The 27,898-nt window shown below is 43.2% G+C and overlaps 1 protein-coding gene across 6 annotated transcripts in view; it reads left to right on the forward strand.

Annotated features, from left to right (window-relative positions):
- ARHGAP22 (Rho GTPase activating protein 22) overlaps positions 1 to 27,898 on the forward strand; it is a 285,773-nt gene that overhangs the window by 105,812 nt on the left and 152,063 nt on the right. The window contains exon 1 of one of the 6 annotated variants that reach the window (XM_033943095.1): positions 2,126 to 2,425. The exons of the other annotated variants lie outside the window; for them this stretch is intronic. Within the exon in view, the coding sequence (XP_033798986.1) occupies positions 2,374 to 2,425 (52 nt within the window). The 5' untranslated portion in view covers positions 2,126 to 2,373. Of the gene's footprint in view, positions 1 to 2,125; positions 2,426 to 27,898 lie in introns of those variants that run through there. 6 annotated transcript variants of the gene reach the window in all.

Below are 27,898 nucleotides of genomic sequence, written 5' to 3' on the forward strand. Positions count from 1 at the left end.
CCAATGGAGCTCAGAATGGTTTACATGAATTTATTCAGGTACTCAAGCTTTTTTTCCTGTCTGTCCTGGTTGGCTCATAATCTTATCTACTTGGGGCAATGGGAAGATTAAGGGCTCCTTTTATGAAGCCGCGTTAGCGGTTTTAGCGCACGCTAAACCCGTGCTACGCAGCTAGAACTAATGCCAGCTCAATGCTGGCGTTAGCATCTAGCGCGGCTGGCAGTGTAGCGCATGTTATTACGTGCGTTAAACCGCTAACGTGGCTTCGTAAAAGGAGCCCAAAGTGACTTGCCTAGGGTCACAAGGAGCAGCATGGATTTGAACCCAGAACCTCAGGGTGCTGAGGCTCTAGCTTTAACCCACCCGGGCATGAGGATTTACACCATGTTTCAGTTGGTGTAAATGGCCCCCACCTAAAGTTAAGCACTGATCCTGGTGCCAAGCGCTATTCTATAAATGGCGCCTAACTTTCAGCAACGTTTATAGAATAGCACTAAGCACCATTTTTTTTTTCTGCACCCATTTTTTTAGGTGCTATTTATAGAATCTACAGTTCAGAGTGTATAGAAGGACAGAAGCTTGTCAGCCAAATGACTTCCAGTAATCCAGAGTCCTTTCAGATTCTGACTTCTAGAGTCTTTTTCCTGTTCATAGACTTGTCTCTGGAGAGGTTTTAAAATCCTTGCCTAACAAATTTGTTTTCACTACTTCAGTGGTTCCCAACCCTGTCCTGTAGGATCACCAGCCAGTTGGGTTTTCAGGATAGCCCTAATGAATAGGGAGATTTGCATAAAACAAAGGCGACAGGCATGCAAATCTGCCTCAAGGGCTATTTATTTATTGAATTCATTTTCTATCCTGTTCTCTTCAAAGAGCTCAGAATAGGTTACAGGCTAACATACATAATATACAGTTAACAGGTTACAGTTTTCATAATTACAGTACAAGTTCTTATCCTAACTTGACACCTACTAGGGGAGTCTAATACCACTGTACATAATATACATTTTACAGGTTAAATTTATATAGTTACAGTACAAGATTTTTTAAAATACAAGGTTGTATGCTAATATATGTTTGTTTTATTAGCACTTGTTATGCCGCTTCAGCATATGACAGATCTAAGCGGTTTACAATACAAATATTTCTTTGTAATCCATCGGCCGTAGGCAGGGGAGTTATGTTTAGAGGTGTGTTTTTATTGTTTTCCTAAAGTTGAAGAGACCTTCAAGGGATCTGATCTGTGGGGGCAGTTGATTCCAGTGGCTTGGTATGAAGTGGGAGTAGGAACTTTGTTTAGCAGTTTGCAGTTGAAAGGCATGTCAGGGGGTGTTTTGAGGCGTATGTCATCCAGGGAGTGGAGGGATCTGTAAACCTGACAGGCTGGTGGTTCTCCAGGATAGGGTTAGGAACCACTGCATTACATTGTACCAGTCTAAGCATCATCTTTATAAAGCTGATAGCTATAGAGAAAGACAGACGGAAAATGAGCATAGGGTACTGCTCCTTTCAATCCCAAGGCATAGCATGAATAGTAATTTCACTTGTCCTTGAAGCAGAGGATTATCAATGTTTTGTCTCCTTCGTCGTTGGGTTATTAAAAACAAGTTCAGTCTCTGAAAGCAGTTCTGTCCTTAAGTAAAGTCTCTCAAATTCAAACCACCCTTCCTTCTCTCCCTTCATGACTAAGTACATTTCATACCCAGTATGCTGAGAGATATCATATGTTTTTTAGAAGACTGTAACACTATCTTGTTTTTGCTGACATCATTTTACGCCAAGTTAAGTGATCTTTATTCTTTTGCATATTCATTAGAGACTGATAAGTTTCCATGCAGAGGTTGTCTGCTGCCCTCCAGCTATGAGTCCAGGCATCTGCTGCTCAAAGAAAACCCACTTTTCGCTTTCCCTCATGGCCTTTTATTCCTTCAGAAAGGAGGGTGTAATTAGAAAGCTGGGAAGTTTTAACAGGCGGGGGAGCTTTAGTGACAAGCAGGGATCTGCAGTTGGTCAGCTAGAAATATAGGCGCTAGGCAGTACCCTCCTGGCTCTCTGCTTGATTAGGAAGGACTGTTTGTGTTTGGGATGTTTGCAGAAGTTAGCAGGCTGCATATCTTGGAAGGTAGGTGTGAGCTAGGGAGCCACAAGTAAGGGAAATCCTTGCCAACAAATTTACAAATGTGAAGGGCAGAAGAAAGCCACATGTCTCCTATCGTGCACAGAGTATCTGATTGCCCATGATGAGGTGACAGATTCTTTTTCTTCATGCCTGGATGTGCCTTGTGCCTGTCTAAGGCTATATCTGAAGGAGTTACCTAACCTCTGAGTCATGAGGCCACTACATGTGTGACCTTTACAGAGAGATCACCTGAGATGGGGCTGTGTTGTTGCAGAGACGGGAACCACCACCTTCAGAAGATGAAAGGTATTGCTGCCTTTTTTTTTTTTTTTCTCTCGCTACTGTTTTTCCTTTGGTAGATGAGGTTTGTGTGGTATTAACTCATTGTGCCTCTGTTTAGAAATTTTCATTGTTTTCCATTCTTGTTTGTTGTCAGTTGCTCATGATCCCGAATAACTGACTTAAAATAAAATCAGTTTTTGGGCAAGAACTTTTTTCTTCAATTGGAAATAATATTCCACAAAATACACACTTGTTAATTATCATCATACTATAAAATTGAATTATGTAAGCAATGCCATTCTTCTGCAAGGCCAGGGCTTGTGTGTAAAACAGTAATAGGTAAACCATCTTTAACCAGTTTCAATCCAGGCTTGGATCTGTGAATTTTTAACTTCAGTGTGCTCAGACAATTAGCACAAGTATTGAACTAGCTTGGATCACACTCTTGAGTTTGTTTGTTTTAAATCTAGATTTAGGGCTATTTATGCAAAAGTGCGCTAGCGTTTTTAGCGCACGCACCGGATTAGCGTGCGCTTTAGCGCGTGCTACCTGAAAAACTACCGCCTGCTCAAGAGGAGTCGGTAGCGGCTAGCGCGTGGGGCAATTTAGTGCGCGCTATTCCGCGCATTAAGGCCCTAACGCACCTTTGTAAATTGAGCCCTTAGTTGAACATCTAGCTCTCCCTCCTCTTTAGTTACCTTGGCGCTTCGAAGACAGCTTCAAATCTGTCCTGCGGAACCCCCGGCCAGTTAGTTTTCAGGATATCCACAATGAATATTCATTGATATGCATGCAGTGGAGGAGGCACATGCAAATCTCTAATTAATATTCATTGTGGATATCCTGAAAACCAGACTGGTTTGGGAACCACTGTTCTAACAGGCCAATGAACAGAATCTAACACCGGCGCTAAAGGCAATTAGCACTGGACTAGCACCAGCGTTGGGCTACATGCTATGTTTAGAGCGCATTAGCGCAAGGAACAGCGTGAGTGCTGAAGATCTGTGCAAATTTTATGTAGATATATTCAGACGAGCTGCTTAGATATTCCCTCCCAATGCTCAAACAGTGCACTAATCAAATTATGCCCTTACCACAGGAAACTTAATGGCAACTCTGAGCTGGCATAGAATTTGAACAAGGGGCTTTCTCTCGGGGATCAGCTCTAAAATCATGGGCGAGGCATTTTGGGCAAGACCTGCCCTTCACGAAGGCAAGGCTAATAGGATTGTTGCAGTTTTCTGGTTCTTGCCGCAACAGGGTGAATAGAAATTGGGCAGGTAAAACCGATGTTTCAGCCATTATGCTGTGACTTTCTTCAGGGTATGCTGTGAAGTTTGCAGTTCGTTTTTATCAGTGGTGTGCGGTTAGTGCTTTCAGGGGAATTCATTGAATTCCCAGCTCGACAACTCTGATGCAGTTTGATATTTGAGCAGGCAGCCTTTTGCCTTGCTGTGCCATATGCTTGGAACAAGCTGCCCAAATCCATAAGACGGGCTCAGTCTCTGGCAGTGTTCAAAGCCCAGTTAAAAGCCCACCTCAGAGTGCTTTCGACTCCTAACTCCTCTCACCTTGGGTTCTGCATCCCCAACCCTATATGTCATGTCTGTCTGTCCAAGTTAGATTGTAAGCTCTTCCGAGCAGGGACCATCTTTAAATGTGAAAATGTACAGCGCTGCATACACCTTTCAGCGCTATATAAGTGATAAGTAGTAGTAGTAATGCTCATTACTAATAGTGTGCATATCATTTGCATGCTATTACTGTTGGGAAATTTATTTTTCTGCACTGTTCCCTGAGAACAGTGCAGGAGTTCTAAGCATCATCCTATAAGAACATAGTAAATATTCTCTACTGATAGAGAATGAGCCTGAGAGTAATGCAACATTTCTTTCAAATACATTTTTAAATGTTCCAAAGGGACCAAATAATGAGTCATTGGAAAATTTAATATTCTGAGATTTCTAGAACAAAGCGATTTTCCATTAGTTCCAACTGGCTATATGCCAATGAACTATCTTTAACCACAGATACAGTGACAGTTTGAAGAGTAGCAGAAGATAAATCCAGTTTCTTTAATTCTCCTTCAATGTCCAATAACATCAGTTTCTTAGAATTTAACAGCTCCTTACTGAGAGAATTTACACAGTAAAGGAATTGTCACCTGCATTGAAGATGCAATCCATTTAACAGTCTGCCATATATCTTGCAGCGCAGCCTGTCTTTCTTGAGAAACACATCCTTCTACAACACAATCAGATGCCATCTGAATGGCTTTTGGGATAGCATATAAGCACATAAGCATTGCCTCTGCTGGGTCAGACCCGAGGTCCATCGCGCCCAGCAGTCCGCTCACGCAGCGGCCCAACAGGTCCAGGACCTGCACAGTAATCTTCTATCTATACCCTTCTATCCCCTTTTCCAGCAGGAAATTGTCCAATCCTTTCTTGAACTCCAGTACCGTACTCTGCCCAATTACGTCCTCTGGAAGCGCATTCCAGGTATCTACCACACGTTGGGTAAAGAAGAACTTCCTAGCATTTGTTTTGAATCTATCCCCTTTCAACTTCTCCGAATGCCCTCTTGTTCTTTTATTTTTCGAAAGTTTGAAGAATCTGTCCCTCTCTACTCTCTCTATGCCCTTCAAGATCTTGTAAGTCTCTATCATATCCCCTCTATCAGAGCTCATAGCCTCCAGGACATTTTCAGATGTCTCACTCAAAAGAAATAGGCAATGAAAGAGACAATGAAGAAGAAACACTATTTTCTTCTTGGGTGTGGTTCCTCCAACTTTAGTATACCAGGCTGAGGAGATGGAGTCCATTCCTCAGATCAGGGAAGCAGTGGCAGAGGAAGGAGTACTCATAGAAACATAGAAATTGACGGCAGATAAGGGCCACGGCCCATCCAGTCTGCCCACCCTAATGACCCTCCCCTGCCTTTACTTTGCGAATAGATCCCACGTGTCGATCCCATTTGGCCTTAAAATCAGGCATGCTGCTGGCCTCAATCACCTGAAGTGGAAGACTATTCCAGCGATCAACCACCCTTTCGGTGAAAAAGAATTTACCGTGCAGTTTCCCGCCTCTGATTTTCCACGGATGTCCTCTTGTTGCCGTGGGACCCTTGAAAAAGAAGATATCCTCCTCTGCATCGATGCGGCCCGTGAGATACTTGAGCGTCTCGATCATGTCTCCCATCTCTCTGCGCTCCTCGAGCGAGTATAGCTGTAATTTATCTAACCGTTCTTCGTACGGGAGATCCTTCAGTCCCGAGACCATCCGGGTGGCCATTCTCTGGACCGACTCCAGCCTCAGCACATCCTTACGGTAATGCGGCCTCCAGAATTACACTCAGTATTCCAGGTGGGGTTTCACCATGGATCTATACAGAGGCATAATGACTTCAGGCTTACAGCTGACGAAACCCCTGCGTATGCAACCTATGATTTGTCTTGCCTTGGAAGAAGCTTGCTCCACTTGATTGGCAGCCTTCATGTCCTCACTGACGATCATCCCTAAGTCCCGTTCTGCTACCGTTCTTGTTAGGATCTCGCCATTAAAGGTATAAGTCCTGCATGGATTTTGGGTACCCAGGTGCATAACTTTGCATTTTTTGGCATTGAAGCTGAGCTGCCATGTCTTAGACCAGGTCTCTAGTAAGAGTAGATCGTGCATCATATTGTCGGGCATTGAATTTTTTTCTATTGTACTTTTGCCCACTACATTGCTTAGTTTGGCGTCATCGGCAAATAATGTTATCTTACCTCGGAGCCCTTCTGCCAAGTCCCTTATAAAGATATTGAATAGTATCGGGCCTAAGACAGAGCCCTGGGGCACCCCGCTGATCACCTCCGCCATTGCAGAGGGGGTGCCGTTCACCATCACCCTTTGAACCCTACCTCCAAGCCAGTTCCCATCCCACTTCGTCAATGTGTCGCCCAATCCTATGGAACTCATCTTGCTTAGCAACCTGCGATGAGGTACGCTATTGAATGCCTTGCTAAAGTCCAGGTATACAATGTCCAGGGACTCTCCAACATCTAACTTCCCCGTCACCCAGTCAAAGAAGCTGATCAGGTTGGATTGGCAGGATCTCCCCTTAGTAAATCCATGTTGACGGGGATCCCTTAGGTTCTCTTCATTCAGGATCGTATCTAATTGGTGTTTGATAAGAGTTTCCATTAGTTTGCTCACTATTGATGTGAGACTCACTGGTCTGTAGTTTGCCGCTTCTGTCTTGGAGCCTTTCTTGTGGAGTGGAATGACGTTAGCCTTCTTCCAGTCCAACGGGATGCTACCTGAACTAAGGGAGAGGTTGACGAGTGCTGACAGCGGCTCCGCTAAGACATCACTTAACTCCCTGAGCACCCTGGGGTGCAGGTTGTCCTGTCCTATTGCCTTATAAACCTTGAGCTTTGACAGCTCCACGTAGACACTGTTGGGCGTGAATTTGAAATCGCTAAATGGGTCTACTGAGTCAGCCCTTGTCTGTAGCTGAGGTCCATGCCTCGGCGCTTCTCGGGTGAAGACAGAGCAGAAGTATTCATTTAACAGTTGAGCTTTTTCTGAGTCCTTTTCCACATAGTCTCCGTCTGGTTTCCTTAGATGTACTATTCCCCCTTAGTTTTTACTTCTGTCACTAATATACCTGAAGAATGATTTATCTCCCTTCTGGATGTTCTTTGCTAGAGATTCCTCCATGTTGAATTTAGCCTCCCTGACTGCTGTTTTGACGGCTTTTGACTTGGTCAGGTATTCTGCTCTGGAGTCCTGTTCCCTTGATTGTTTGTAAGAGATGAATGATTTTTTCTTTTCTTTGATGAGGTCTGAGATCTCCGCAGTGAACCACTGTGGTTTATTGTTTCTATGGCGTTTACTTACCAGCTTAACATAACGGTTCGTCGCTTCCTTTATGGTGGCTTTCAAAGTCGACCACATTTCTTCCACACTATTGGTTTCTGCTTGGCTTTGTAGCATCTGGTGAACAAAGTCACCCATCTCTTGGAAGTTTGTGTCCTTGAATTTGAGGACCTTGGTTAGTGTTGCAGATTTAGTGAAGCCTTTCCCAAGATTGAACCATATCATGTTGTGGTCGCTGGAGGCCAATGTGTCTCCCACTGAGACTTCTGTGACACTTTCACCATTGGTAAGTAACAGGTCAAGTATTGTCTGATCCCTTGTTGGTTCCAACACCAGTTGCCTGAGATGTGCTCCCTTCAAGGAGTTTAATAGCCTCCTGCTGCTGCCGGAAGCAGCGGTAAGTGTGCCCCAATCCACATCAGGCATGTTGAAGTCACCTAACAATACTGTGTCCCCACGCAAGGTGATATTCTCTATATCTCCAATCAATTCCATATCCAGGTCATCCTGTTGTCTTGGGGGTCTGTAAATAACGCCGATACAGGCATTTGTCCTTCCCTCAGGCCAAATTAACCCAAAGGGATTCCCCAGTGTATTGGACATCTGTGATTCTTGTGACCTTAATGTCATCCTTAGTATATAATGCTTACACCTCCTCCCAATCTGCCCTCCCTGTCCCGGCGAAGCAGGTTGTAACCTGGTATGACCATGTCCCATCCATGGGAGTCTGTGAGCCAGGTCTCAGATATTGCCGCCACATCCAGGTCGGCATTCCAGGTCACATCATGAATAGTTGACGCCCCTGATCCCATTTGGGCCTTGCACAGCAGAGGCAAACACTTTATTTCTACCTAGGCTGTAGTTTATTTTCTTTTTTCCCATTATGATCTTGACAACAATTCCTGCTCCTATGGGCTCTAAAGGCGATTCTTTTGGACATGCCTTTTTAGACACACGCCTATGGGCATGTATCAACAGGCTGCATTCTATGACAAGAGCTCAGTATTGAAGCACTTCAAGTCCCACTAATAATATCACTAAAGGGTGTCTGTGGAGATGACTGTTCCCTTGTAATCCTTCAGACAGTACAGTGTCAATGTGTGGGTATGCCCATGAGTTGTTGTGGCGAACTGATATACTCCTCACTTTGTATGACCCTCCGTAAAAGGTATATAAGGGATACACTCCTTTAGGAAGGATTCAGCTGGCTCTTACATGACAAAAAAAAAAAAACTCTGCCGATCATCACGTGGGTGTTTAGGAGGTTGTGTCTGGCAGGAGAGATTGGGCATTTCTCCTGCTGCGATAGTTGCCGGTGTGGAGGGATGGGTTGCCTGGGCTGCTGATCTGATTGTGGCAGCCACAATCAGCTCAGCGGCCTGATTCGGAACTTACACCTGTTTTGACTTGGTCTAAGTCAAAACATATGGGATCCGTCTGACAACCTGTCAGAGTTATGGTCAAGGCTGCCAGATGACTAAGTCTAGGTCAGCCCACCTCCCGCCCTATCCACTCCTCCAAAAACATCCCTTTTCACTCTAGGCAGGATAAAGTCCTAAGCTGGTTTTAGATATATCTAAAACCAGTTTTGATTATCGGTACTTGGAGTACCAACTTCAGCTGCTTTATGGACCTTTTTTTAAATTATTATTATGATCCCTATAATGCTTATTTGGGATAAGAACATAAGAAATGCCTCCGCTGGGTCAGACCTGAGGTCCATCGCGCCCAGCAGTCCGCTCACGCGGCGGCCCAACAGGTCCAGGACCTGCGCAGTAAATTTCTATCTGTACCCCTCTATCCCCTTTTCCAGCAGGAATTTGTCCAATCCTTTCTTAAACCCCAGTACCGTACTCTGCCCTATAACGTCCTCTGGAATTGCATTCCAGGTGTCCACCACACATTGTGTAAAGAAGAACTTCCTAGCATTTGTTTTGAATTTGTCCCCCTTCAACTTTTCCGAATGCCCTCTTGTTTTTTTATTTTCTGAAAGTTTGAAGAATCTGTCCCTCTCTACTCTCTCTATGCCCTTCATGATCTTGTAAGTCTCTATCATATCCCCTCTTAATCTTCTCTTTTCCAGGGAAAAGAGTCCCAGCTTTTCCAATCTCTCAGCGTATGAAAGGCTTTCCATCCCCTTAATCAGTCGTGTCGCTCTCCTCTGAACTCTCTCGAGTAACGCCATATCCTTCTTAAGGTATGGTGACCAATACTGGACGCAGTACTCAAGATGTGGACGCACCATTGCCCGATACAGCAGCAGGATAACTTATTTCGTTCTGGTTTTAATACCCTTCTTGATTATACCTAGCATTCTATTCGCTCTCTTAGCGGCAGCTGCGCTAAGATCCCACACCTTCACCCACATCCCCTGTTTTATGCCCTTCTCAGCTCAGTTCGTTCATGGTATCCACAGTCGATGGATAGGAATTGCAGACGCTACATACTGTAACTTGATTAGCATAAATCTTAAGTTTAGCTTTTAGCTGTCAGTATTGAGCAGTATTGATTAGTATTCTTCTCTTCAGGGGCAATACATGCTGTTTCTGGATTCCACAGGAAGCGGAAGTTTGGGTCAGGAATCATCTGCATGGTAGTGTATCGCACTTGCCACTGGACTAGCAGACTGAACCACAATGTTCTTTCTCACTTTTTTTTCTTCACTTAAATTTCAAGAGTTTTAGAAACCAAATTTTCACTTTTCCTATGTCATTTGATTGTACAATAGTGCATCGATTTCTCTTCCCATTTTCATATTTCTTCCTTCACCTCCCACTACCAGTACAAATGTTGAGCATCTTAAGCGTTATGATCCTGTTGATTTCTTTTGCCTTTCATAACAAGATTAGAATTCATATTTATCTGTTCAACAAGCATGTGGAGAGTAAACCATCTTTGGCAGGGGTGTCAGTCCCTCCTTGAGGGCCGCAATCCAGTCGGGTTTTCAATATTTCCTCAATGAATATGCATGAGATCTATTTGCATGCACTGCTTTCATTCTATGCTAATAGATCTCATGCATATTCATTGGGGAAGTCCTGAAAACCCGACTGGATTGTGGCCCTTGAGGAGGAACTTTGACACCCCTGATCTATGCCATCTACTAACAAGATGATGAAGGTGCCAGTGGCCAGATTTCACAGGGATGGGTCACCTTTGAAAAGGAAAAGTGGTGGTGTTGGGTCTGGTACTAGGGTAAACCTTGAGAATAAGGCACAGGGATTTCACATTGATATCCCTGCATGCTCTTTACCTACTTTTACCAAACATGTTGCATATGCAAAGTTTATGGGATAAAGAATATGACAAAAAAGAAAATACTTTTTTCAAATGGCAAACCCCGGCATAACAAGTGTTCCAGTGCCATCTACAGAAATTCCCCGGCTAGATATCACATCCCCACATTTATAAAAGGATGAATATGAGAAAATATTTTGATACTCAATCCTCAGAGGAAAAATGTTCCCGTTGGCTCAAGTGAATGAAATTCCCTGAACCCACTCTTCACGGGATCTCATAGGATCAAAATATATCATCGTATGCAAGATATTTATTAAATTTTAAATAATTTAAATAATAAATGTGAACTTGTACTTAGCTTATAAAGTTCTCTTTTTTTTGAACTCATTATATTTAAAATAGGAGCGCCTCCACCAACATGTCCATGTTTCATGTACTTTCCTCAGGGTCGAGGCTCCCTTATTAATATTTTCTTGTGAGATTCACTCCTCTCGATGTGAAATATATTAATAAGGGAGCCTCGACCCTGAGGAAAGTACATGAAACATGGACATGTTGGTGGAGGCGCTCCTATTTTAAATATAATGAGTTCAAAAAAAAGAGAACTTTATAAGCTAAGTACAAGTTCACATTTATTATTTAAATTATTTAAAATTTAATAAATATCTTGCATACGATGATATATTTTGATCCTATGAGATCCCGTGAAGAGTGGGTTCAGGGAATTTCATTCACTTGAGCCAACGGGAACATTTTCCCTCTGAGGATTGAGTATCAAAATATTTTCTCATATTCATCCTTTTATAAATGTGGGGATGTGATATCTAGCCGGCGTATTATCATATTGAGTGGATGAAGTTGGTCCGGCTACTCGTATAGCCATTCGTAGAATTTTTCTATATCTACAGAAATTCAGCATAAGAGCTTGCTTATATCATGCACTAAGCATGGGTATAAATAGATTAACTCAATATCCTAAACAGCATATAGGAGACTCAGCTTCTTGTACCTGCCTAGACAGATTTTATGTTCCATGTTGCTCTTTCTGTGCCATCATTTACCATGTTACTGTTACTACATGTGTTTTTAGGAATTCCAATCATTACACAACTGTGATACCTACATGTGAGATTCAAAGTCCCTGCATACTAGACTGCCATTGGAATGGCTAGGTTACAGAGGAAAGCAAAAAGGAATACAATGAGAGAGGAAATGATGCTGTTATAAATAAAAGTTTATGTCACTAAGACCATTATTTTAGAAACATACCAATGTGCATATAGTGGCTTTTTGATGTCAGTGTTTATACATGTTTATTTCTGTAACTGCCACAAATTATATGTGGAGATGGAGATCCATTCCAAGCAACCTTTAAGTAAATGTTTGATATCCTTCAACAGTCAGTCCAATTCCCCCCATCCCCAACAGCAAGCCTAACCCTCCCGATGACAGCCTTAACTCACTGTCAGATACCTATACCTATTGTATCATTCCTTCTGCCAGAAACTCCCCAACCATGAGAAATCTTGTCTGTCTGTCCAAATTAGATTGTAAGCTCTTCTGAGAAGGTACTGTCTACTGAATGTTAAAATGTATAGTGCTGCGTACACCTTTCAGCGCTATAGAAATTATAAATAATAATAATCTTCTGGACTACAAAATGCATTGCATATACAGTATATACATGCCTACATTCTGGGACAGAAACCAGTACTGATTCCTAGAGCCAATAGAGGGTTACCAAACATCTGGGAAAACCCGGACATATCCTCTTTTTTTTTTATTATGCCCCTCCACATGTATAACCTGAGCAGGATAATCTCGTTGCTCCAATTTTTTCTTTAATGTTTTGGACTGTAATTTAAATTCTGCTACCGTACTGCATATTTGGCTGTGTCTTAAAAATTGTGAGATGGGTAAATTATTTTTTAAATGTTGCGGATGGAAGCTGTCATAATGTAGAAATGTGTTTCTCTCTGTTTCTTTTCTATGTATTATAGTAAATAATTCCATGCTCTGTCGTATAATCTTAATACCTAAGAACGTTATATTGTTCATATTACATTGCATGACATTACCCACCTTCAGTATATTAAAGTACTAGTGTTTAAGCCCGTTACATTAACGGGTGCTAGAGTAGATGTCTGTCTATCTTTTATTTTTCTTTATCTCTCTCTCTGTGTACGCTGTCTATCATTCTTTCTGTCTGTGTCTCTCCCTGGCCCCCTGTCTGTCTTTCTTTCTGTCTCTGTCACCCTGGCCCCTTGCCTGCCTGTATTTCTCTGTTGTGCCATACCTGCCTGACTCTCTGTGACCCCCCCTTCCTATGTCTTTAGTGTCCCATCTTATGTCAATTCCCTCAGTGCCTCCTTCCTATGTCCTTAGTGCCCCCAGTGCCACTTTCCTATGTCCTTAGTGTTCCATCCTATGTCCTTAGTGCCCCCAGTGCCACCTTCCTATGTCCTTAGTGTCCCCAGTGCCTCCTTCCTATCCTTAGTGTCCCATCCTATGTCATCAGTGCCTCCTTCCTATGTCCTTAGTGCTCCTTCCTATGTCCTTAGTGCCCTCAGTGCCTCCTATGTCCTCAGTGCCACCTTCCTATGTCCTTAGTATCCCATCCTATGTCCTTAGTGCCTTCAGTGCCTCCTTCCTATGTCCTTAGTGCCCTCAGTGCCTCCTATGTCCTTAGTGCCCCCAGTGCCACCTTCCTATGTCCTTAGTGCCTCCTATGTCTTTAGTGCCCTCAGTGCCCCTCCCCACCCCCAATGCCAGCCAGCCTCCCTCCCTGTGCAGTAGAACCTATCATTTTTCTATCCCTCCCTCCCATCCCCCTGTGCAGTAGAACCCTTGAAAGCAGCATGTTTCCATCTCCCCCCCCCCGCCACTACCGCCGAAGTGCAGCCGACCTCACTTACCCTCCCATCCGACCCTCCCACCGCGAGGCGAACAGAAACCCAGCGGCCGCAGCACTCTAAACAGGCTGCTTCGCGGCCTTCTACTGCCCGCGATTCCCTCTGCCGCGTCACCGGCAGAGCAAATCAGGGCAGGAGAAGGCCGCGAAACAGCGTGTTTAGAGTGCTGCGGCCGCTCCTAGAGTCAACAGGGGATCGGGTGCGCCGGGGAGAGGGGTAGAGGGGGGCGAAGACGACGACACTCAACTTCTGCAGGCGGAAAGGCTGTGGAAGCGAGCTGGGAAGAAGACCGGCGTTTGCTGAGGCTGCGGCCGCCCGGAGACTGCGTTCAGTCTGTAGGGGGTAGTCGACTGGGTGCTTTCATCTGCAGGGACTCATTCTCCAGCCCCTAAACCGCCACTCTCCTGCCGTTCCGACAAACCTCTAAACGCCCTGAAGCTGACCACGTTGACACAGCTGCACAGTCGCGCGCGCATCCAGCCCCCGCATGTGCCGTGAGGTTAGAATGTTGCCACAGAAGCACACCTCACGGCGCCACACTGCACGAATTTTCAAGAGCGCATGCGGCTCTAGCATTTTATTATTATTGATAATAGTATTTTAAACCTACATCTTTGGCCCTGTTTTGGCCTCCTAAAACTCATAAAATTTTGTTGGATATGACCTCTACCTTTGACTTACATGATATATGGAGGTTGTTCCTTCCTCATGAGGTAGATTACACATTTTATTTTACTCCCCATACCTAGGCTACCAGATGTCTGGGAAAACCTGGACATGGCCTCTTTTTATCTAGGTGCCTGGAGGGATTTCCAAAAACCGGCAGTTTGTCTGGGTTATGGAAGGCCACAAGCTTGGGGACACATCTGTAGGGCTTCTGTATCAGTTAAGACATGATACAGATAACTGATGCCTTTACACTCCCAGATAGGTATGTATACCCATGGTAAATTCTGGGTTATTCTGAATTGACAAAAATGGGATTGTTGCAGAAAAGTAATACTATTTGCATACCCATCTCCAAACTGCATGCGTGGCTGCACTTTTCAAGTCTGTATTTTTTGTTCCCCTGATGAGCCAAAACATTTGTGAAACAAGGGCGCTTGCTGGGTAGATTGGAGAAGATGTGACCGCGTTGGAGCTCAAGATGTCTTTTGTCGGCTAAGTCCTTGAACGTACCTCCGGGTGACTGCCGTTTTCTAAACCTGAGCTGTTCTGTGAGGGAGTTTTTTGCCAGTGAAAGTATCAAAAGCAGTTTTGATTTGTACCTTTTGGTTCTATACTGCTACATTAGTCTGAGGCTTTTTATCCCTCTTTTTGGGTGCATGCTGGGTTTGAAGAGGGAGGTACCTCGATGCCACGATCACACAACATTTTGAATCATTATATGAACATATTATATGTTGTGCGTTCTCGTATAATTTCTTAACACATTATGATCATAAGGTGGCCAAACAGGTTTGAAAGGTGACGGTGAAAGCTAGAAGGATGCTAGGTTGCATAGGGAGAGGTAGGAAAAAGGAGACATTGAGGCCCCTGTATAAGACTTTGGTGAGACCTCATTTAGAATATTGTGTACAATTATGGAGGTCGCACCTTCAAAAAGATATAAAAAGGATGGAGTCGGTCCAGGAGTAAGGCTACTAAAATGATGTGTGGTCTTCATCATAAGGTGTACGGAGACAGACTATTAAAGATCTCAATCTGTATACTTTGGAGGAAAGGCGGGAGAGGGGAGATATGATAGAGATGTTTAAATATCTATGTAATGTAAATGTGCATGAGTCGAGTCTCTTTCATTTGAAAGGAAACTCTGCAATGAGAGTGCATGAGATGAAGTTAAGAGGTGATAGGCTCCGGAGAAATCTAAGGAAATACTTTTTTACAGAAAGGGTGGTAGATGCGTGGAACAGTCTCCCGGAAGAGGTGGTGGAGACAGAGACTGCTTCTGAATTCAAGAGGGCCTGGGATAGGCATGTGGGATCTCTCAGAGAGAGAGAAAGAGATAATGGTTACTGCGGATGGGCAGACTAGACGGGCCATTTGGCCTTTATCTGCCATCATGTTTCTATGTTACCTAACTGGGCAGTGCTGAATTTCGGCTTGACCAGATAAAATTTAAACCGGCCCAAAATCACCAGATGTTCAATGCCAGCCACCAGAAATAGCCTGGCATTGAATATCTGGGCTAACCGTTGACCATGGGAGTCAGTTTGGCTGAATCCTGCAGTCTGAATATTGGCCCCAATAATCCCCAAATGTCTGGTTAAAAAAGAAACCCGCTGTCAAATAAGCTTTTCTTTATTATAGAATGGGAATTCTTACATTGCTCACATAACTCAAACAAGTAGACTAAATATTCACATCCTCTCTTTGCCATTACCTGATTCTTTACAGACCTTAAGATGGCAAGCGGAGCAAGTTCATTAATTTGATTAGCTAGAATTTCAGCAGTGCTAAGTATCCATTCATAGCAATAGGAAGTAATTTCCTTTTAAAATTCCATCACTAATTGAGCCTTTGTCTTATCTCTGGAGACCCCCATTTACAATTATGAAGTGAAATGTTCCAAGTTTGTGTTCCTGTGTGGGCCTAAAATGCTTTAAAAGAAACAAACAGATTGCAGCTCAGTAAAAGGGAAATAATGCCTTGCTGTGTTGTGCTATTGAGAAACTTCTGCCCACAGAACATTCATCTCTGTTTACTACTTATAGTTTTCATGAGGTTAGCTTGCTGTGCAGAAGACCACACTCCTTGTTAGGAGGCAGCCAAAGTCATGTATACTATACTAACCACACTGAAATAACTTGCACAAAAATTTCTGTTGCTGCATCACAGCAAGACAATGAACATTTTTATGAAGGACAATATAAAAGTTTAATTTTTTTTGTCCTTATGTAAATAAAAAACAAACCACTAGTCTTATGTCTTACATTACTGAGGGGTTGATTCTCTCTGCCAGAGGTTTGGACTTCCAACAGATGAATACGGTAATAACTGAATAGTGACTTTTCTCCTGTTTTAGATATTGCAACGGAAAGTTAAAAACGTATTGAGAGAGGCACCAAAACATTGTTTGGAATTGACCTTTCATCATTTTTAAGTGTTATCCTACCTCTAGCCAGGCTCCTAGATGGTCTTCACCTTCACTTTGCTGAACCCTCCCACGTCCAAAGTGCTGGGTTTTGAAAAGCCTTCCGGACCCCCCCCCCCCCACTCCCCCAGACATGTCCGGGAAAATCCAGACATCTGGTAACCCTAACAGCATACGACCCTAGAGCTGCACATTGGAGATTATTATGCTACTCTATAAGAGTTGAATAATTGGAAACATGTCAAACAGATCTATAAGGGTGGAATAACAAAAGTTCTGATAGGAGGGTGTTTTTAGATTTGTGTGCATCCTAGACAGTAAACTAACTTAGGAGTCCTTTTACTAAAGAGTGTTAAGCCCTAATGTGTTAAAGCATTTTACAGTATTAAGCCTGTTTGTACATGCTATGGGGCTCATAATTATAATCGAAATAGAAATACGTCTAAAATCCCGCCCAAATCAGCGCTTGGACGATCTTAAAGACAGGTTGTCCAAGTGCCGATAATAGAAACTGGTTTTAGACATATCTAAAAACAGCTTAGGCCTTTTCAATGCCGCTGTACGCCCAGAGCTGAAAGGGGTATTTTAGGAGGAGTGGTGAGAGCGGGATTTGGGTGGGACGTGGGCTGACCTAGACTTAGTCGTACTGCAAATATAACTGAAAGTTAGACAGAACTTATACGTAGTGACTTAGGCAATCTAAAAACAGGTCTAAATGCCCAGAAGGTATCCAAAGTGACCAGATAACCACTTCAAACACAAAGTAAAGACCCCCCCCCATACACACACACTTCTCCAGTGATCACTGACCCGCCCACAAGGTCATAAAAATCAGAATAAAAACATACATATCTGCCTCCAGAATATCAGCACCTGGCATAAGAAATCCTAGTAGAGCTGCACAGAGGTGGCTTAAATAGTCTGGGGAGTGGGCTAGTGACCCATATCCAGGCCCATAAGCCACTCTAACCACTGCATTCTTGATGAAACATGTGCACCCACCAAAACACCCCAAACCATATTGTACTGCCATATAGATGGCACCGGTAGCCATAAGGGCTATTGGAATGGTAAACACATGGGTCTAGTAGGTTTTGGGGGGGTTCATCATGACCTATAAGGGAATTGTGGTGAGATGTTTATTTGGCACCCTTTGTGTGAAGTTCACAGCAGTGCCCTGTAAGGTGCCCACTACTCTGTTGATATGTCTGGGTGTCCAGTCCATCACTTTGCTGAACTTAGGTCCAAAAGGTCTTGTTTAAGGCCTTTTTGACTTGGACGAATTTTTGGATGAGAATGGGGTATAAAGATAAATGACTTAGCAGTCTGGACAATCAAACGGCTGGACGTACAAGTAGATGATTCTCGAAAAAAAATATATATTTTGGACGTATTTTTCAAGAATGGACTTTGGACATGTTTGACTTTGGGCGACTAGCAACTTAGGCCCAAAATGGACTTGGACGTATGTTTTGATGCCCCTCCATGTGTGCTTTAAATATTTTCTAAAGATTTTTTTTTTTTTTTTGCAAGAGGCATGTCATGAAGAGAGTGGACATTCACACATTATCCAGCTAGTGCATTTGAATTAGCATGTGCTACCTGGATAACTCAGGATTAACTCAGGAGCACCAAATAGTAAGTGCTCTCATGTTAATATGTTGCAGGTGCTGTGCACTAGTGGGAACATTAGTGCACAACCTGCAAATAAAAAATAAAAAGAGCGCCTGACTTTAATGCTGCACGCTAAGCCCAGATTTCACTGCACCTTGGTAAAAGGGCTCCTTAGTCTGAGGTAGAAATTTTTGGCCTGGTAATGTTTTTCTCCTGGCGATACGGATGTTGCCTCCACAGTATCCCTAGTTCTGGTTTATTTGGGAAGCAGAAGAATTGAGTCAAAAATTGAAGTGGTGGGTTTCAAGTTGAAGTATGGATATTTCATACCTCCTGCTTTTTTTTTGAGCTTCTCACCCAGGGCTCTGAAGTCTTCAGGTATGCTCTCCAGGGTGCTCCTGGTGGTGTCGTTGGTTCCGACGTGGATGAGAATCATGGGAAAGTGGTCACGGGGCTTGATGAGTCAGTCCAGGCAAGCGGTTACATCCCAGATCCTGGCCTCTGGCAAACAGCAGACCTCTCTTGATTGCAGGTCTGATCTACAAATTGGACCCTCGGTGCCCCTCAGCAGCGAATCCCCGATGACCACCACTCTGCGCTTCTTAGGGGTGGGCCGATCTGTTGACTCCGGAATTGGAACCGTCTGCTGAACAACTTCCTCTTCAATCTCTCCCTTAGTATGGGTAACGTCCCGTTGGACTGGAAGACGGCTAACGTCATTCCACTCTACAAGAAAGGCTCCAAGATGGAGACAGCAAACTATAGACCGGTGAGTCTCACATCAATAGTGTGCAAACTAATGGAAACTAATCAAACGCCAATTGGATACGATCCTGAACGAGGAGAATCTACGGGATCCCCGTCAACATGGATTTACTAAGGGGAGATCCTACCAATCCAACCTGATCAGCTTCTTTGACTGGGTGACGAGGAAGCTGGATGTTGGGGAGTCCCTGGACATCGTTTACCTGGACTTCAGTAAAGCATTCGATAGCGTACCACACCGCAGGTTGCTGAGCAAGATGAGTTCTATAGGATTGGGCAACACATTGACGAAATGGGTTGGGAACTGGCTTGGAGGTAGGCTTCAGAGGATAGTGGTGAACAGCACCCCCTCTGAAATGATGGAGGTAATCAGTGGAGTGCCGCAGGGCTCGGTCCTGGGCCCGATCCTATTCAACATCTTTATAAGAGACTTGGCAGAAGGGCTACGAGGTAAAATAACATTATTCGCCGATGATGCCAAACTAAGCAATGTAGTGGGCAAAAGCACGACAGACATAAATTCAATGTCCGACAACATGCACGACCTACTCCTACTGGAGCGCTGGTCTAGGTCCTGGCAACTCAGCTTCAATGCCAAAAAATGCAAAGTCATGTACCTGGGCAGCCAAAATCCATGCAAGACTTACACTCTTAATGGCGAGATCCTAACAAGAACTGAAGCAGAACGAGACTTAGGGGTGATTGTCAGTGAGAACATGAAGACTGCCAATCAAGTGGAGCAAGTTTCATCCAAGGCAAGGCAAATCATAGGTTGCATATGCAGGAGTTTCGTCAGCCGTAAGCCTGAAGTCATTATGCCATTGTATAGATCCATGGTGAGGCCCCACCTGGAATACTGTGTGCAATTCTGGAGGCCGCATTACCGTAAGGATGTGCTGAGACTGGAGTCGGTCCAGAGAATGGCCACCCGGATGGTCTCGGGACTCAAGGATCTCCCGTACAAGGAACGGCTGGATAAGTTGCAGCTGTACTCGCTTGAGGAACGCAGAGAGAGGGGTGGCATGATAGAGACATTCAAGTATCTCACGGGCCGCATCGAGGTGGAAGAAGATATCTTCTTTTTCAAGGGTCTCGCGGCAACAAGGGGGCATCCGTGGAAAATCAGGGGCGGGAAACTGCACGGGGACACCAGGAAATTCTTTTTCACTGAAAGGGTGGTTGATCGCTGAAGCCAGCAGCGTGCCTGATTTTAAGGCCAAATGGGATAGACATGTGGGATCTATTCACAGAGAAAGGTAGGGGAAGGTCATTGGGGTGGGCAGACTAGATGGGCCGTGGCCCTTATCTGCCGTCTATTTCTATGTTTCTATATTACGGCCCATGTGTGCTCAACATTGAGTGTTTTTTGTTGTTTTAAAAAAAGATATTTTCTCTAAACAGAACTGTTGTCATCCACTTAGGTTTAGGGGTGAGACTAGCAGAGGGCAGGGCACCAGGGTCAGGTGTTCTCTTTTTTTTTTTTTTTTTTTTAACAAATATGGTAACCCAAATTATTTTCACACAGCTATAGAAGATAAGATGCATAGAAACATGTTTCTTTTCCCTCATTCACTCATCTGCTCACCTATAGATCTGTGTCAGAGGTATGAAACACAGGAAAACAAAACAAGAAGACCCAAATTTCCACAGGATGAAGAGCAAAGCAACAAAGAACAAAACTGCGGAAATCACAATGTTCTGGACCTCTGTTTTATTTCTTCCAACAATCTTTAAAACAGTCTTTGGAACTCTGTTCACATTTATACTTGGTGAACCCGACACTGGCTGTGTTTTGGAAAAAACACCTTCCTCGCGGGTCCTAGAATGTTTATCGAGTATAAAATGAAAAGGTGGCATGCAAATATGGGTGGAATACTTTAAAAAAAAATAAAAATTCTTTATTGATTTTCAAAACTTAAATAGCGCAATACAACAAATGTAACATATAATAATACAATAAAAGCACATTCAACTTACACATGTTCTTAATCAACCATTTACCCCCCCACCCAATGATTATTCAATAAAACACAAAAACATAGATTACCACAAAAAGCCATACCTTATTCTAATTAATGATATCTTCCCATCCATTCACCCACCCCCAAATGTGAGTACCCTAAAACAAAACTAAGACAGAAATAATCTCTCCTCTGTCCCTTCCCTGGATGAGGAAAACTGTGGCCCAAGTATTCCACCCATATTTGCATAACAACTTTTTTCATTCTATACTTAATAAACATTCTAAGATCCCCGAGGAAAGTGGTTTTTTTCTGAAACATGGCCCGTGTCGGGTCCACAAAGTATAAATGTGGACAAAGTTCCAAAGACTGTTTTAAGGATTGTTGGAAGAAATAAAACAAAGGTCCAAAACATTGTGATTTCCGCAGTTTTGTTGATTTTTGCAATGGAGAGGTATCGCATAACAGGTACTTAGTAAATGGCAATATATAAAGCCATGGAATAAATAGACACAGGTAAGCCATTCGGATATCATTTTTTTCCTTAACTTTTCTGTCCTCCTTCCACATCCTTCCTTGAGGACTAGTTACTCTCCTACCACTCCAGTCAGCACTATCAATTAGTAAGTTGTACCTCGCTTCTCAGTGAAGGGATAAAGAGTAGGGAGGAAAGGTATTCTCAGTTTAGAATGTGCATGCATATCTGTGTAACTTGCATGCTATTGTTTTCTCAAGTGTTCAACATTGAGTCTACATAGGCACAATATTGGAGTATCATGACATTCACCTGTGCTTGTTCCCACATCTGTACGTGCACATCATGCACTATGGAATTTTCACTGGCTAGTCTCAGTATTCTCCATTCGTTTACATTCTCTTTCTTCTAATGTCTGTTGTTAGACAGCATGGTCACACTTGGCACTTCTCTAATTCTTCTTATCTTGTGGTCAAGGTCAATTTTGGGGTCTTGGCACTTCTGTAATTCTTTTTATCTTGTGGTCAAGGTCAGTCATCAAATTTGCATGCATACAGTTGGCACCACAGTCACTTTCACATCATTTTTACTTCTCATTTATCTTTCTTATTTCATTTCATTATATCTTATCCCCTTTAGGCCCCCTGAGGAAGGCGGTCTTGCCCAAACACGGACCATGTAGGTCCGTCAGGACGATCATACGTGCATTTCTAATTTAGACTTTTATTTGTATTTTTATTGTAAAGAGCAAATAAAAATCATCTTTCAGGACATCCACAGTCTGTTGTTTTTATTTTTTATGCTCATACATTTAAAATTTTGTGCCTAGCTTTTATGTGGTATGCCAGAACATTTTTGTTGCACAAACTCCAAATTTTTGATTAATCAAGTGTTTTATGATATAATGTTGACGAACATCAGATGGTTTAAAGGTGAAACTTAGTAGGACAAACATAGTTCACAGAATGAATGATTTATAAGCATAGGATTTTCAGAGCTGATGTTTTGAGGGAGAGTTCAATTCTACAATATGGGAACATTTAACAAACTTTTGAGTTCCCCCTACAGTAGAACAGATGGATTCATGTTTTTGAAAGATTACACCCACACAGATTATTCACAGTATCGTAGTTCCTAAGCCTGAGTCCAAATTCCGCTGTTTGACTGGGCACATCTGCTGGTGGGAACACCTGTTGTAGTAAAAACAAAGCAAATGTTAGAAAGCCTGCCTGCATTGGGTAATGCAGTACTCTATTGGATTGAAGAAAACTATTTTGTAAATTTATTATTTTTTTTTCTTTACCTTATCCTTTCTTCCTCAGGCTAGTTACCCAGGCAACTATGCTCCTTATTGATTGATGGTAGGAAGACTTAGACTTAGACTGAGTATTTTGACCCTGTTCTGTGCAAACAGGGTTATAATTTGCAGAAGCAATCATGTTTTATCTACAAAGAACATGTGGTTTCACTTGGGTGAAAGAAGTGTACTATTTATACAAAATACAAGCACAATGCAGAAAGTGACAATGTGACTTTCTCTATCAATATGTTATGTAAGCTCCTTGTTTACCCATCAACTGAGAAGGGGGTTACACAAAGCAGTTTGTTCAGTTTAGGGTCATGGGCCAGGACCAACTTCACTCTGGCAGGCCGCAGCAAGCATAGTTCCCTCGGTCTCTTACTTCTCCAAAGAAATGCAGACCACACCAAAGGCTGCAATTTCCAACTGAACTTTACTCTTCTGGAAAACAAAAGGGCTGTTTTTCTTATACCAAAATCCAACTCCAAATAACAATGAACAATGCCCAACTTTGTACAACAAATCTCCCAGAAGTGTAGAAATTTATCAGATGGTGAGGTTCCTCCATGTTGGATAGACCCTAGACTATTTGGTAGGAGATAACCAGAAAGACAAAATTCCCTCCCAAGAACAGGTCTTAAATCTCCTCTGGTATGAGGTCATTTGTAGAGCCCCCCCCCCCCCCCTAGGGATTCCAAGAGCTGTCTTGGTCTCCCTACAGTGCTGTTCTGCCTAGAAACCCCCTCCCTCCTGAACAGGATACCTGGCTGTATACAGTAGTGCTGCCTGATTCACAATTCATAGATTCACTTTGAATCAATTTGAATCTTAAAAAAAAAAAAAAATAAAATCAGGCTTGCAGATTCGACCAGGTCTCCTAAAGCAGGAGCGGCAGCGCTTCTTCTTGCTGGCTGTCCACTGCCGCTGCTGCTCCTGCTTTAGGGGGCCCCTCGGGTCAGGTGGGAAGTGCTGCAGTGCTTAGGTGCTCTTTGTAGCATCCTCCGGCTTCCCCTCTGGCCCCTTAGTCTAGCTAATAACGGCAGCCTGCAGAGAGGATCGCTGGTGCTGTAGCGATCCTTGCAGACTGCTATCGTCCTCCACAGCACGTTCCCTCTGCCACAATCCTGCCCCTGACATCAGAGGAGGCCAGGGGGAAAGCCGGAGGACGCTGCAAAGAAGGGAGGGGATCATGCAGGCCTTCAGGGGGGGGGGCTGATGTAGAAGTATACAGAGGGAGGGAAGGAAGGACGGGTCCAAAGAGACGTGCATATGCCGGACTAGGGGGGGAGGGAAGAAATAATAGATCTAAAAACAGAGGAGAGGGCGAGAGATGGTGGACAATGGGATTTAGGGAAGGAAGGAACAGAAAGGGAGAGAAGTTGGACATAAGGGATGGTGTGTGTGGGGGGGGTAGAGATACTGGATAGGAGGGTAGTTAGGAAGAAAAAGGGAGAGTTGGTGGACCCTAGGGTGATGGGGAAGGAGGGAGAGATGCTGGATGAAAGGGTAGTTGAGAAAAGGAGAGATGGTGGGGTCCATCGCTGCAGCTGCAGGAATGGAGATGAAAAATGGAAAGATGCCAGACCTTCCAGGGGAGAGAAGGGAAACAGAAGGGGAGAACAGAGATGGAAGATGATGGATGATTATCATGGAGAAAGAAGAAAACAACAAATGGGCAGGAGACCCTGGCAAGAGAGATGTTTGTTGCAGAGCCTGTGACCAACATGATTTGAATAATGACCAGACAGCAAAAGATAGAAAAATAATTTTATTTTCTGTTTTGTGATTATAATGTGTCAGATTTGAAATCTGTATCCTGCCAAAGCTGGTATTAGACCGCGAACGTGAGCTAGCATTTAACACAGAGAGGAAAAATATTTTTTGTTTGTTTATTTTGTTTACACTACAGCACCAGTGTGAGTAGGAGAGGGCAAAACACCCAATTAGGCATGAAAATCAAATCGAATCAAAAAATTGATTCAATAGGCTGAATCAAATCTTTTTTTTTTTCCTGAATCGGGCAGGCTTCTGCAGGCATTTATTTGTCACCTTGGCAGCCTCTCCTTTCCAGGTGCAGATACATTCAGATTTCATCTGTATACCTGCTGCAGCCTCGAACTAGAGACTGCAAACAGCAGTAATAATTTTAAATTCACAATTACCTTGTACCTAGGGTTACCATATTTAAGGACGGGAAAACCCAGATGCATGGCCCCACTTCATTCTGTCTCCAGCTACATCGTGTTCCACCTTCAGCCCTGCCCCATTTTGTCTCAAGCTCTGCCTCATTCTGTTTTAGCCCCACCCTCAAAGCCTTGTCTCTTTTTTTGCCAACCTCCAGGCTGCATCTGGAGGGCCTCCAGCATGCGCGATGCATGTGATGTCATCCATGCATGCTTGTTGAAGGCCCTCCAGATATGGCTGGAGCTTGGAGCTTTCCAAAACCTGGACAAACTGCTGGGTTTTCAAAAGCCCAGACAGTCCTGCACATCTGGTAACCCTACTTTGTACCATAGCAGCCCTGATGACCAAGGACTGCTACCACCATAATAATAATAATAACTTTATTTTTCTATACCACCACAATCTTGCGACTTCTAGGCGGTTTACAATCAAGATATCTGGACATTAAGCGGAATACAATAAGCAGATATTCAGAGGAAATACAATACAATAATCATGAAAGCTGGACATTCAATGAAATACAATAAGCAGATATTCAGAGGAGATACAGTGAGCAGAGATTTTAAGAAAGCAAGAAAATAGAAATACAAATTGCTGAGCAAGAGATTAAGATGTACATTTTGGTGGGTGATGTCCGAGAGGCCCTGTTAGGAATGGGCCGTATGTATTAGAAAATAACAATGAATAATTACGATAAGATAACAGTTTATAAGTATCACAGTGTCGTGAAATTCAAGTGGACTGAGGAGGGGGGGAAGGTTTGGGAGAGTGGGTCAATTGTTTAGGTATTTCAGGAACAGGTATGTTTTTAGGTACTTCCTGAATTCCCCGTAGGTAGTGGGTGAAAGCAGTTGATCTAGGTCTTTACCCCATAAGGCTGCTTGGTGAGAGAGAAGGTGTTCGTGGTGTTTTTTTAATTTGCAACCTTTAACTGGAGGGGAAATGAATTTTGAGTGTGTGTTTCTCTTGCGCTTGTTGTTAGTAAATGAGAAAAGGTCCGTTATGTATTTGGGGGCGAGTCCATATGGTACTTTGAAGCAGATGCAGGCAAATTTAAACTTTACTTGTGCTTCCATTGGCAGCCAGTGCAACTGCTGATAATAAGGTGTCACGTGATCGAATTTCTTCAGCCCGAAGATAAGTCTGACCGCAGCATTCTGCATTATTTGAAGACGTCTCATATTCTTTTGGGAGATTGCTAGATAAGCGATGTTGCAGTAGTCAAGTTGACCCAGTACGAGGGATTGCACTAGGATTCTGAATGCTGACGTATCGAAGTATGATCTAATGGATCTGAGTTTCCAGAGAGTAAGAAAACCCTTTCTGAATAGGGAGTCCACTTGATCCTTCATAGTTAGGCATTGGTCTAGAGTAACGCCTAATATCTTCATGGTGGGCTGGATGGGATAGTTGAGTTTATTGATGCATAATGGGGTTTTATTGTCAAGCGGGTGAGGGGAGGCAACGAAGAATTTTTTTTTTCTGGGTTAAGTTTGAGCTTGAAATCTGTCATCCATTGTTCCATCTCATTTATGGCATCGGATGCCTTGGGAATGGTATCCGAGATAGAGTTAGCGAATGATGATGATCGTAAAGTCGTCTGCGTAGCTGAATAATTTTATCCCTAATTGGGTTAGTTTCACACCTAATGAGGACATATTGAAAAGCAGAGGGGAAAGCGGTGACCCTTGTGATACTCCGGATGAGTTGCTCCAGGTATCGGAGTGATCGTTGTTAAAGCGTACCTGGTAAGAACGGGATGTGAGGAAGCCACGAAACCAGTTCAGAACCTCAGCCCTGATACCAATGGCATCCAGGCATTGCAGCATTTTTTCATGGTCTACCAGATCAAATGCAGAGCTCATGTCGAATTGCATGATCAGGGTGTTAAGGCCCTTGCTAAATAATAGGCGCAAATGGTCTAGGATTGCAGCGATAACTGTCTCCGTACTGAATAGGGGTCTAAAGCCGGATTGAGTTTCGTGCAGGAGAGAGAATTGGTTAAGATGTTCCATCAGTTGGGTGTGAACTAATCCCTCCATAATTTTTACAATAAATGGGATAGATGCTATAGGTCTGTAGCTGGTTATTATCGCTGGGGATTCTTTTCTATTTTCTGGGATGGGGGTTATTATTATGTGACCGTTGTTAGTGAGGAAAGTCCCATTTTTTAGGTTGTGGGCTAAGTAGTGCAGTAGTGATATTTTAAATTCTGATGGTGCCGCTTTCATAATCTCCGGGGGGCACGTATCAAGGGTGCAATGAGATTTAGAGTATTTGTTGTATAGTTTGGTGTAGGTATTCCATTCTGGATCTTGAAAGGAACTCCAGGTCATGTCTGTTGGTATTTCATTGTCATGTGAGTTAGCTATTTGGTAATTGTTGGGGATGATGGTTAAATCGTTATGTTTTATGCAGTTATTCCTTAGGTTTTTAATTTTGGAATCAAAATATAGGGCTAGATCTTTCACAGTGGGTAGCTTCGTGTTGTGCACAGGTGAGGTGTGGCGGGTGGTGTCAAATAGATTTGTGACTATATTGAATAGCTCTTTTGTATTGATTCCTTGTGAATCATTGCATGATAGGTTAATTTTGGTAGAGTAAAACGCTTTGCGTTTGTCTTTTATCAGTTGTTTGTAGGTTTTTATGTAGGCTCTCCATTTGTTGAGGTCTGTTACGGATGTAGCGGTATATAAGAAATAAATTACATTACATTACATTACATTACTTCTCCTGTTTTGTTCCATATTCTTTCTAGTCGCCTAGCTAGTTGTTTTGTTTTTAGTAATTCGGCGTCGAACCATTTGTTGTATTTGTTTGTGTTGCTTTTGCTTTTATGTATGGGGGCGATTTTATCTAGGATGGATGTGCTGGTTGTCTTCCAGTGGTCCCAGAAATCTACTCCTTCCTCTATTACTGTCTGCAGTTCGTATTCTGACCAGTATTCTTCTGGATTAATATAACCTCTTGTTTGGTGTTCTTTTTTTATTATCTGACGTGTTTTTGATTTTTGGTGCGACCAAATCAGCTTGAAATAATAAGTGAAATGGTCGGACCAGATGTCGTGACGCCAGGTGCCCTCCGGCAGAG

This window comes from Geotrypetes seraphini, chromosome 4 (genome assembly GCF_902459505.1).
Source record: "Geotrypetes seraphini chromosome 4, aGeoSer1.1, whole genome shotgun sequence".
Taxonomy (NCBI): Eukaryota; Metazoa; Chordata; class Amphibia; order Gymnophiona; family Dermophiidae; genus Geotrypetes; species Geotrypetes seraphini.